This window comes from Orcinus orca, chromosome 4, assembly GCF_937001465.1.
Source record: "Orcinus orca chromosome 4, mOrcOrc1.1, whole genome shotgun sequence".
NCBI lineage: Eukaryota > Metazoa > Chordata > Mammalia > Artiodactyla > Delphinidae > Orcinus > Orcinus orca.
In genome coordinates, this window is record NC_064562.1 from 134,305,309 (window position 1) to 134,318,721 (window position 13,413).

Below are 13,413 nucleotides of genomic sequence, written 5' to 3' on the forward strand. Positions count from 1 at the left end.
CCCGTTCCTTACGGAGCTTAAGAATTCTCTTGGTTAATTTTAAGCCAAATCTTTCATGTTTAGAATTTTCTGGTTTAGTTAGAAATAGTTTTCACGGGTCTGAACATCCAGTTCAACTGATTATTCTGAAATGTGCGCATGTGGGAGGAATTGTTAGCCTATGAGACCCTTCTTCAGTAATTCAGATATTTAAATCATCATTTCCAAAGCAAGTCTTCCAAAATCCAATAAATTGCAAAACTAGAAGTATAACTGAGTCTCCAAAAAAGAGTTCCCATCCTCTGCCAAAACAGACCTTGAATTCTTAATCCCTTGTCCAAAAAAACTGGACCAAGTATTGACGTTTTCCACCAAGCAAGCCACATAGCCACAAATGTTTCTCATTTACTTCACTCCTGGGACACACAGCTCAAATAAAAAATTTCCTGAATACCCTGAATTTCAGATGCAACTTGGAAGGCAAGTGATTCATAACGCTTTGCAGGAAACATTATGATCTTCTCTTACCAATTCAGTGTTTCTGGAACGCAGTCCTCAGGAGATAATCCCAACTAATCAGAAGGATGATATCACTGTCAGCCATGTGACCCAAATATTAAGCTCTCTGCCTCTAGCTCAGATGTGATTTTGAACCCTGAGCAATCCACTTCTCCAGCTACTGTTCAAGTAAGAAAGACGTTACCTCAAGGGAGCTAGCAAAGATGCATACTGTGCTCCATGGCAAGAAACATGGTAGCACCGCACTCAACCCCCCCTTAGGAAAGGCCAAAACCACGTTAAAAGGAATTAAAGGCACTGTCATCACTTCTGCACCCAAAGACTCTCACAGTGGCCTCTGAACAGTCATAGATTCTAATTAAATTCAAGTGTGAAACTTCACATAGCCTCCAGCTAGTTTATGAGTCCTACTCTACTGCCACTCCCACTTCACCCCCTATTAGCAAGTCAAACAATAACATCTTGGAGTACCAAAGTTGCAACAGTCATCTTTTGTAGATTCCTATTTGCTTTCAAGGAAAGAAACACAGTTGAAATAGAGGAAGAAAAGTACTGCACTGAATACACCGAATTAACATGAAAACTGTGTAAGTCTTAGAAATCCTGGTTACCAAAAAGGAGAGAAGTGTAGGTGGCTACAATATGATGAAATAAACAGGGCATAGAGTAGCAAATCTGGGTAGTGAAAGATGGAGACAAACACTTACTGACAGTAATCCGTTAACTAAAGCATTCAGTATAAGCAAAATGTACAGCTGAAGGGAACCCTTCAACAAGGATAAACCTGATGAGAGATTCTGGGGCAAAACTCAAAGCTGAGCATATTACACCTTGAAAATTTGGGCAAATGGAGAGAGCTACTGATGCTACAGAAATAACAGCCAATAGGAAGAAATGCCCAAAAAGGAATTTGAGAACAGCTTAAAATCATTATTTAAGCATAAGAAGAAAAGAATCTAGTTTAAACAGAATAATATTCTCTAAAACACAATAATGAAGAACCTACAAAACAATGGGTTTGCCTAAATTAGGTTTCATGGTTCCACAGGCAATTTTGATATTGTTAACATTTACAAAGGAACACTTAAACTGAGTCTGTAAATTAAAATTAGGATATAACTGAAGATCCCGTGAGATAAGTATGCCTCAGAAAACCATAAAAAAATATAAAATACTTGAAAAAAAATAATGTCTACAAATTAAAAAAAAGAGATCAACTTCAATGTGTGATTGGATCAACGCATGTCATGAACAATCTAAAAAGTGGCTTGAATACAGCTGGCTGCCAAAACATCCTATTTTGCATCCCCCACGTGGCCCTTTGGTAAGTCATCACTCATTTATCCATACCAAAAGAAACAGTAATCACACTGGTGATCCACTACTTTTTACTGAAGAAATCTGGTGAGCTAATAACATCAGGAAATGAAATATTCTAAATGACTGTGTTTTCTGGTTACTTTAAAACCTAATTCTGTGCATTTTCCCCTCTTGCTCCTGTTGGTTTTAGACTTGGAATTGAGTGAAATCAGCATAAGCTCTCAGAGTTTTGAATAAATGACATAATATATATGAAGCTTCTAGAATAGTGCACATGGGTAAATACTCAAAGCACTGTTAGTTCCCTTATTCTTTCCCCTTCCCTCTTGCTTCTGCCAACCATAGCTTTGCTTCCTCTTCTGCAGTTTAGGATTCAGAAGCTGAGTTTTCACAAGTGATAAGTTAATTCCCCAACAGAATGTAATGTTTCTTTATTCTCTTAATGATCTGTCCAGTGAGTTTTAATTATAGAGCCCCTCTAAAAACTCCTTGCCTTGACCTTTTCTCTTCTTCCCTTAATTTCCACCGAGGGATCACTGAAGTTCAACTCACAGTCTGTATTAGAGACTAATGTTGTGTGTAGCACTATACTAAGATATAGGGATACAGAATTCAGGAAAACATTGATCCCACCTGGCAGAGTTAATTTTATGTGCCAGCTTGACTGGGCCACAGGGCACCCAGTCTTTCAAACACTACTCTGGGTTTTTCTGTGAGGGTGCTTTTGAATGAGATTAACGTTTTAATGCATGAATTTGAGTAAAGGAGATTGCCCTCCACAATGTAGGTGGGTCTCAGCCAATCAGCTGAAGTCCTGACAAGAACAAAAGGGTCTCCTTCCCCCAGGTAAAAGAGAATTCTTTTGCCTGATGGCCTTTAAACTGGAATATCCACGCTTCAGGCCTGACAGCCTTTCAAGTGGGACACTAGCTCTTGCTGATTCTACAGCAGCCTTCCAGTCAGCAGACTTGAACTAGACCATCCATCAGCTGTTCCTTGTTCTACAGCAGCCTGTTGCCTCTGGACTCAAAGTGGGACATCGGCTCTGCAGATTTTGGACTTGCCAGCCTCCAATTCCTTACAATGAGCCTCTTTCTCAGTCTCTTTCTTTCTCTCTCTGGATGGATGGATGGATGGGCTGACAGGTAGATAGCTATACATCATAGATATAGATATACAGATATAGATACACAGATCCTATTGGTTCTGTTTCTCTGAAAACCCTGAGTAATACAATACCCTCAAGAAGCTCAGAGTACAGTCACAGGGATATACCCAAATAAACTTTCTCCATGAAGCCTTTCCCAAACAATAACACAGAATATGGTGCTATGAGCCAAATAAACCATCAAACAGAAAAACTATCAATAAACATTCACTGAGTGAATTAAAAGTACTTGAAAGCAGAATCCGCCAAGGACAATATCAGCCCATGTAATTCATTCCCTCAAGGATTCTCATAAAGTGAGTGATCTGGTGTCAATTTACAGCTAGGCTTGCCCTTTCCTGCACATGCTGCCTAGATAAGATTTCTCTGCTTTTATGAGTTAGTTACTGTTATTTGAAGTAGGTCATTGGGAAATAAATTTAAAACAGGGAGTACAGTTATAAATTAGTTCATTCCCCTCGCAGTACAGAGTACAAATAAGAAGCAAATAAGCTCACCTGAATGGCAGCCAAGTTCTTCTGCTCCTGAGATGGTGCCTCATGGACAAAGCGAAGCCAGTTGGAGTGCCGTGGGTTGGTAGCATCCAATATGTACAGAACTTCTCCCTTACTCCCACGAACCTGAAACATAAAAGCTCCTGAATTTGTACTTGAAGTTAATACTAACCATACTAAATAGATTACCCATACTAAAAATAACATGATATTTTTTATAAGTATTACCTTTCTTATTAACAGGTGTTGAATAGATGCTGGATTAACATCCGTTCTTCCCTTTAAACATATGTACAAACAGAGCCTACTTTAATTTGGCAGATGTCTAGATGACTCACAATTGCAATCAACTCTCAGAAACATCCTGTGTTGATAGCTCTTTTCTGGTCAAGATTATTTATTTGTAGGTGTATTTCAATATATGTGTCACAAATGCAATTGTTCAGGGGATAACTATAATTGCAAACCATCCCCTTTCTTTCCACCCAAGACGGCAGGGCTGCTTGGTTCCCCAAGTGGGAGGGGTGGAGCTGGATAAATCCTTTCAATTTCTCTCTCCACCTGCCTACGGAATCATTTCCATATGCGGAGAATTTGCTAATCTAACCAGTGGAATCTGACATCCCCTGGGCCACAATTCACATTTTTAACTAGTGGATGAATAAAACAAGTTCAATTTTGTCTTTTCATGGCCTGCTCATGTCTTGCTGAGAACGACGGTGGGCTCTCTGTTTTTTGTTTCCTGCCATATACCCTCCCGGTCAGATTTACTCAACTCTCAATCAGGGGAGGAGGGTAACTGCCAAAGGAGCAAGTACTCCACTGGGCATTCTTGAATCCAAGTTGCTTCGAATCTAGCTTCTCAAAACCTCTGCATTGTAGGGTACTGGGCACTTGTTCAGTTTAATAAAACATATACCAATCTCTACCCAATGTTCATTGTGTGTTTATATTCAACTGGAATTGAGGAGAGGAGAGGGGAAGCAATGAGTGATTAGCACTCCACATCTCTAACACCAAGTAACACAAATATAAACACTATACCTTCACTGACTTGGAGTGGGAAAAAACAAATTCCAGACCTCCAAACTTTTATAAAGTAAAGCACAACTAGCCTAATAAGGTACGTATTTTCATGATACATTTGGACAATCATTCATTCACTGAACAAATACTGACTGAGTCCCTACCATGGTGCCAAGTACTGCTAATGCACTGGGAATCTTTCAGTGAACAAGACAGATAGATGAAGCCTGACCTCACAGCACTTAAGAGCAAACAAGCACAGAATATAACTTCAGGTAAAGGTAAGTGCTATGAAGACAACTAAAGGATAAGAGGAGGATACAGAGTGAGGGGAGAAGGGCTCTTCCAGATGAGCTGGTCAGGCAAAGCCTCTCTGATGAGATGACCTGAAAAGAGTCCTAAATGAAGGGAGAGCGCAGCCCAGGGGAGAGCTCAGGAGAGTGAGGTTCCAGGCTAGAGGGAACAGCAAGTAAAGGGCAAACAGAAAGGCCCTGAGTTGGAAACAAATTAAGAACAGCAAGAAGGTCATGAGGCTGGAACAGAAGGAGCACTAAGACAATGGTGGGCGTTGAGATCAGACAGGCTGCCATAGGCCATGGTGGGCGTTGAGATCAGACAGGCTGGCATAGGCCATGGTGGGCGTTGAGATCAGACAGGCTGCCATAGGCCAGATCGTGCACTGACCTGGAAACCAAGAAGCCACCCCTACAGGTCAAGTTACCCAAAAGCTGCTGTGTAAGAACATCTGCTGCATGCACTGCAAGGACTGATATTCAAGATTCTAATACATGTTGTCTGGGAAAAACTACAGTTAGCCTGCCCCTGGTATCTTATATCTGCCATGTTTCTCAAACAATCCCTGTTTTCTTAAGGGCCCAAGGATCCTCAATAATCATTTAAAAATCTCTCTAATAAATGGCAGACCCTCACTGGAAAGCAGGGATTTAATTTTCAATACTGTAATCGCTAAAAGAACGTAAGACTATAAATACATCATATTTACATCTCGTATGTTTAGGTGTGAAGCTATGGGAATTTCTCACTAAATAACAATCTCACGCTGAGATCTGCTTTGGGAGGCCCTTGAAAACTGTCCTGCCTTCCTGCTTACCCGTTAACTCAGAACCCTCACTGCCCACTGGGTGATGCCAAAAATGTCCAGCCACACTGCTGGGAAAAATAGGACACTCTACAACCCCTCTTCAAAGAGGACACCAGTTCACATGTGTTTAAGTAGAGTAAAAAGGTAATTCTAAATATCTGGGTATAAAATCTCCTTTCCAGGCTCCTCCACAGCTACAGTAACAAAACTGTTTATATTGACAAACAACTAAATTAAGCAGAACAGGTAGCATCGCCACTAGATACCTGAAAGATAAATTTTCTCAGAACTGAAATCTAAAACCTACAACTGTTGTTGAAATCCACACAGTCCAACTGATTCTATGTAGGGAAACACCAGCGTGCTCGCCCATGGCAGACCGCATTTGAGAGGAGAAAACTACCTACAGAAACCGGTTAATGGCTCTTCTTAGCTATACATTTGTTACCCAGTATTAAGTACAATATATATCAGATGTGTTTGACATTTGAAATTCTTTCTTCAAAGATGTGAAACACAACAAAGATTTCTCTGTGACTTATTATAATAAGCCCATTTTACCAGGGGCATTGTTTGTTCCTTATTTTTTCAGCTTTTTCCCAGGCCCTTTGGCTCCAGCTATGTTGAATGACTCAGCAACTCAATTCCAGTCCATTAGATGTATGCACTTTCTGGTTGTCTATTACCTTCTCACATCATATTCTGGCTTAAGAGACATGCACAATTTAATTTTTTATTAAAATTCTTACAAGATTTGTCACATTCAATAATCTAAATTTATATATTATCACTTATACTCTCATAACAACACTATAATGATATACTATAGTGGCCTACACATTCATATTTGAGATAATTTGTTTTGTTCATTAACAGAGCCATTGCCCATTTGTTTCACTCTAAACATCCTTACCCAAGTGACTCTTAAGTCCCTGCACAGTCTTTGCAGGCTACCTGTTTTCTCCAGCTTTCGAGTGGCTGGTCCTTTCCTCGTTCCTCCATTCCAGTCCTCAACACTTCACTGCAAGCTGCTGGATTATCTGCTCACGTGACTTTTCTCTTCCTACCCTAACCCCGGCATTCTCCTCACTGAAATATCTAAGAGACATCCAAGGATAATCTAATCCATCTTTCCTCTTCCCAGAGAAACCAAATCAAAAAAACTCTAGACAGATGGCTATTATTAAAGTCTCCATTTATCTATTTTAATTTGATACTGAACCCTGAGGGAATAAATTGAACATTTTTTTAAAGACTAATGAATAAAGAAGATCCAAAATTCCTCTTAGTACCATGTTCCAGCATCGAACTGACCTTTGCAGCCAATGTGTATTGTTTTTCCTTTCAAAACTAGTCTTCCAAATGCCACCTTATTCTATTTGAATTTTCATGGAAATGAAGTGTATTGGTTACTGTCTTGAGGGTCATCTTCTGAATACCTGGGGCCTACAAAGAAGTCAAATTCTCATCTTGCAGTAAAAACCATCTCAATCCCAAACTCTGATCTGCACAGTCTTCCTAAGCCAGTTACACAAAAATAAGTTAGCTAAAGTAGGAAAGGGAAAGAAACCCTCATGTGAACATGAAAACCTTCCCCCTTTAATCCAGTCATTCGTATCTCTAGGACTCTGTCACTGTATATTAAATGAAAATTATCACTGCGCAGGAACTTGGCAGGTTCTCCGCTCTGTCAAATGCTACCGACGTCCTTTTGCAAGGTCCAAGACAATGTGCTACAACGGATCTGTCTTTTTTCCAGATTAAAGATCAGCAGCATTAAATATGTCACAGTTTGTCTTCCCACCCAGCAAAGGACAGAAGAAATCACAGAAAGATTCAGCTCAACAAAAGTAAACCCTAACATGTAAATGAAAGAAATGGAAATATGTAATCAAATAAAATATATAAGAATTTTTCTTTCCTTAAATTTAAATATTTTCCCTGTTAAATTGTGTCAACTATAGACAGAAAAGCTTATTTATTACTTGGATGGTTCATTTTTACAGCAGAAGGGTCGACAACGTTACTCTATTATTTTCCTTCAATTATTCTGAATGCCTGAGGAATCTTTCACTCAACACATACAGGACATCAGGGTTCCCAGAGCAAAGCTAATCAGCCAGATTGGTCCCCAGACATGGCAAAACGTACCCGATGGAATTTTATTTAACATATGGTAAAATTTAATGGCAGTGAAATATAGTCAGTTCCAAAAATATACAAATAATATCCTTAATTAGAAGTCACAATATGTTATGTTGATTTATTAAAGAAAATATATTTTCCTTTCTGTCTTTCAACAAGCCTTTCAAAGAAGGTAGTTTTAAGAACTAAGATTTAGAGTATGGATGTCTTTAGAGGATAAAATGTCATCATATTTTTGTATTTAAATTACAGGCATTCTTTCGGCAATTGTTTTTAACTGAAGGCCAGATGCCCTGCCTTCAGTATTTAATTACCCAGGCTTCATGATATCTTTAGGACCACAAAAAACTAAGTGTGCTCAAATAATCAATTCTGACAGCACACTGTTGTCAGATTTAAACTAAAGAGACACACTTTCAGAAATCAGCAAAGATCATCCCTAGGAAATGCTAATGATTTACAGTTTCTAAGCAAAGGGATGGTTTTTTCCTGTTGATTTTTTTTTTTTTTTTTCTTTTTTTTGCGGTACGCGGGCCTCTCACTGTTGTGGCCTCTCCCGTTGCGGAGCACAGGCTCCGGACGCGCAGGCTCAGCGGCCATGGCTCACGGGCCCAGCCGCTTTGCGGCATGTGGGATCCTCCCGGACCGGGGCACGAACCCGTGTCCCCTGCATCGGCAGGCGGACTCTCAACCACTGCGCCACCAGGGATGCCCTTTCCTGTTGATTTTTCGAAGTATTCAGTCTAAAATTCTTCCCAGCTTTGGTGCCTTTAAACACACACACACGTATCACCGTAGCGTATCTACTTATATCTCCCCCACATAGTGTCTCATGGTCCTAATCCCCAGAACCCCCGTCCTCAGACGGCAAAGCACACAGAGGGAAAACACAGGCTGTTACAGATGACTCTTTACTGAATAACATCCATAATATAATACACACAAAATTAAATAACTTAAAAAGACTGATGAGAAAAATAAAGTCTCTTTTTCATTATAAATAATTAGTGCCCTAAATATTTCAAGCTGGAAGGAACCTCAAGAAGGCATTCTAGAGTGGTAAAAAATGGTAAAAATGCTGGACCAGGAATCAAAAGGCCAGATGTGATCCAAGCTCTGACTGTATGTATCGCATAGGGTGAGTCATTTCCTCTAGCTGAGCTGAGCCATGGTCTCCCGACCTCTAAAATGGGGATGACAGTCCCTGCCCTGTGACCTCACAGACACTGCGTGAGCCTCAAAGGAATAAGATGCATGACTTCTTTATACCAATGAATATTTTGCAATCACAAAGTTATCAGTACACTGAGGAAAGTGAGGCTCACAGCAACTAACAGACATTCTTAAAGACGAACACTGCTTTCAACAGCACAGCTGGGCACGTATGTACCATTTTTCTGCCATGTCAGCTTTCTCAAGGAACAAACGTGAAGGATATCCTAAAAACCCCTATTCAAACCCAAATACATACAAGTAGCCTCTGCTTGGACACCTGAAGTAAGAACAGGTGCCATTACTAGGTAGTAGCAAACCCAGGTGTAGTTTCAGCTGAGTTGACACTCTTCCTTATGCCAAATTCAAACACGTTGCTCTGTGCCAACTGCATTCAGTCCCAGCTCTGTCCTTTCAGTAGTTTTAATTTCTCTCCTACATACATACAGCCCTTCAAATTTCTGAAGGCTGGAGTCCCTCCTTCTCTACACTTTCTCTTCTACAAGAAAATAACTCTTTCCTTGTCTGATGTGATAAACGTTCCTTCACCATCCTGGTTGTCCCCATATAGATGCACACTAATCTGTCAAAACTCTCTTAACACGGGACAGAAGTCAGCACACAAAGGACTATTATGATCTGGGCACTGTCTCTACTGACGCAATTTAAAATCACAAAAGCTTTTTTGGTTGCCACGTCTTAGCTGAGGTTGCCTTTTTAATCACGTAAGCTGTATCAAGGAAGTTCTCCTGATACCGTCAAAGGCAAGTTTAACTGAGGAACTCGGTTAGGTTTCTGTAGGTAAGCAAATCCTGTACTTGGGCACCTGTACAGATTGTTTCAGAGATGGAAACCTTTTATTTGGTACTGTCTCAATAAATATTTTATTCACTAAAAGCTCAGCTAATGTGTCTTTTTTTAAACTGTCTTGCCTTTATTTCCTTTAAAAGTTCAAAAATAATTTATAAGAGGTAATGAGAGACTTACTTGAAAAGCACTCCATAACTTGCTTTTCAAAGTACTTTTTAAATTGGGCTAATTTTTTAAAAGAAGAAATAACTGACATGACAACGTGAAAGACACAGTGAAAAGCATATCATCTTTTCCATGGTAAATTTACGAGAGAGCCTTAGCAGTGTAGCCACTGTCCCTTTCTACAGTTTTACAAACATGTTCAGACAGTCAGATTTCAGTGACATTTTTGGATAGACTAGTTTTTTACTGCATACAGAATAAAGTAAATTTAGCTGGCATTAGCTTATTATACCCACCGCTTTAGGGGTTTTCTGTAAAGAACATGCAAAAGATAGTGTATAAATACTGTGGCATCCATTTGGACTGCTTAGTGGCTTTTTTTTTTACATTTGATTTTGTCAATATCATAAGACAGGTAACTTCTCTATAAGTAAAGTATTATTTCACCAAAGAATCAGAAAACCACATTAATAAAGTCAGCATGTCTTTTGACAATTTGGTGTGATCCATCAGATCCATTAGAAATGATTCGCAAAACTTTAAATCTGGTTAAAGTTTTATGAGCCTATAGCGTTGCTCAATTTTTAATACAGATTTGAGACTTAGACAAAGCCATGAAGTCAGCTTTTGGAGAACGCTCCCTACGGTATATTAAAAGGGCACAGAAAATATGGCAAAAATATGAAAATTTTAGTAGCAAAATTCTACTTATCAGACATGAAAGCATTTCAAAGAGTTGGTCATATAAAAAAACAATGATAACCTCCAAGATCCAGAGATCATAGTTTTGATATTGTTTTTAAAAGATGATGCTTTGTATCTGAATGTTTCTGGGCAAGGGTTATAGAAACACTGAATAACAAAGAGCACTGTGCAGTCCACAGGGAGAAAAAATGAAAGAAAAAGAAAGATCCGTTTTTCCTTTGATTCTTATCTCCTAACCCAAATTCCACTGGTGCAGTCACTGTTTTTAGATTTTTCCTAAATACATAGCTTTTCTACAGCTATTAAAGTTGAACCTGCCCAGCCCATTTAAATTAACTGTACTCTCTCCATGCACGTCTTCAAAATATACGCAACTTCCTCGATAAAGAAACAAATGAATTATCTTATTATAAGAATACACCTAAGGCAATCAAGTATTTCCCAATCACTAAGGTTCATCCTTTCCCTTCTTATAATCATCCAACAACCACAGTTCTGTGCTGAAGAATTCTAAAAGGTAACATTGGTTATCGGTAAGCAACATTTATTTAACAACATCTACTGTGCAGTTCTTTATCAGTTATTTTAAAACATGCCATGAGAAGCAACAAATGAAATTCTAGAATATAGTTCCTTTATTCAACATCTTCAGTATTAATAAAGAAACAAAACATGATTTAAACAAAAAACCCACAGAGCAATGCCTGGTTATTATAAAGTAGATGTACAAATAAACTTCATTCATTTCAAAAACATTTAGTACATACAGATGTAAAGTAACACACAGTTCCAAGTCCTGAGGATGGACCAAAGTGAAAATAGAATATTAGAAAAGAGTATGTTATGAAAATCTTTCAGTAGACAAGGTTTGCGAAAGGAGTAAACCCAGCAGGCCTCAGAGGCCTGCTTGTAAGATTGGCCTTTGACTGGCAATGGGAACTTGTGTTCTCAGGGTGCCCCCAGTAAATAGTTAATGGGTAAGGGTGGTTCACTGTTCCTGGACAGTGTAAACACTACGGTTTATGCTGAACACCTGCTTTTCTTCTGGGAATCTGGAATTTGGGTGCATGCTAAGGCAGAAGGTGCCTACAAGCCCCCAGGAAAAATCTTGGGTACTGAATTTCTAATGGGTCTCCCTGTACAGAAACATCACATGTGTGTGGCTGCTTCTTCATGACTGGGAGAAGAGTGAGCTCTGTGTGACCCCTCATGGGAGGGAGAAAGCGTAAGGAAATCTATACATGGGTTCCTCCAGACTCTACCTGAGCCTTCTTCCCTTATGATCCAGCTGTACCGCCTCGCGACATCACTGAAATAAATCTTACCCATGAGTACAACTATATACTGAGTCCCAGGAGTCCTTCTAGTGAATCTCTGAATGTGGGGTAGTCTTGGGAATCCCCAACACACAAGATGAGGCTAGTTCCAGTTGCTGAATGAATGGCATACAAATTTGTCAACAGAAGAGGTAGAAAATCATTTCAAGATCAACAGTTTTATCATACTCATATTTAAATTACACAAATTAAACTACATCCATTCAATGAAAGGAAAAAATAAATAAGAAAAAAATCAAAGAAAGAAAATAAATATTATAGTTAGGACCATTCCTTTTCATGGTCCATAATTTTAATGACATGAGATTGTTGCCATATGAACTGGTTTCAGAACCTAAGCCCTGCATAAGCTGTGATTCCACTGCAGGGAATGTTATCCCAGTGAAAGAATGGTAGAGCAGCTGAGGCATTTTGCACAGAGGAAGCAAGATGAATGACACTGGTTGGGAAGACACAGCTAGTAAAGAACAAGGGGACTCAAACGTGGTGGTTCAGGCAGCAAATTCAGAGAAATAACAAGAAATAAGCGGGAAATGTGTCAATTAGGAAGTTTTGTGCTTCACCTAACAGAAAGTGCAAAGGCTAATCAGGATGCGGCCCAGCAGGAATCATCTTCTTGGTAATAATGTGCTACTACATGGAGGGAGAGTGGAAAGTAAGAAAGGATTCAACTGGGAAGGATGAAGGAGAATGGATGACGGGTAGGCATCCAACAACTCTAATACACAGGATGGACTGCGTGTGGAGGGAAAATTTTATGAAAGGAAAAAGAATTAAATAGGCTATTACCATGAGCTAGATGTGAAATAATAAGGCTCTGGAAAGAGGTACGGGTAGGAAGTTTAGAAGCCTTGAAAGTTGGCACCTAATACCTGAAAAATAGAGTATAGAAGAAGGAAAATCAGACAGACCATTCCCCTAGAAGGTCTGAATCCAAAGCAGACGAAACAAGATAGACAGGCATATTTAAGGTAGCTACAGGAAGGAATACAAACACAGAATGTAAATAATATTTATGTCATATGCAAGCAGAGAAGAAAGTAGAAAATTCTTCTCAAATCCTCCTCCCACACATCTAGCCCTTCAGGAGGGTTGGCCAAGGATTCCCTACTCTCTATAGTTGTCATGATACAGTGGAAAGATGCTGGAATATGACCCTCGCATACAATTCATAGAAGGCCCTTGAGTATCACAGGACAGTATCAGTAAGGGTAATTAACAGTATATCCTCCGAATTAAGGAGTGTTCAGAAAAAGAAGTCTTCTTCAAGGAGTGGATCTTCACCTGCTCCTGAAAGATTTAGGTTTCTCACTCAAAATTTACAGAGAAAGTTCTTACTTCCTATCTTGCAAATGTGAACAGAAGGACAGCCTCAGAAGGGGCCACAACAACCATGTTGTACATAATTCTCTCTTACTGTAGCTCATTTTC

General features: G+C 39.3%; 1 protein-coding gene across 2 annotated transcripts in view; it reads right to left on the bottom strand.

The window, feature by feature from the left end:
* PRDM5 (PR/SET domain 5) overlaps window positions 1-13,413 on the bottom strand; it is a 206,545-nt gene that overhangs the window by 135,792 nt on the left and 57,340 nt on the right. For both annotated transcript variants that reach the window (XM_004265091.3, XM_004265090.4), the window contains exon 3: window positions 3,484-3,606. In XM_004265091.3, coding sequence (XP_004265139.1) covers window positions 3,484-3,606 — 123 coding nt within the window. The remainder of the gene's footprint in view (window positions 1-3,483; window positions 3,607-13,413) is intronic.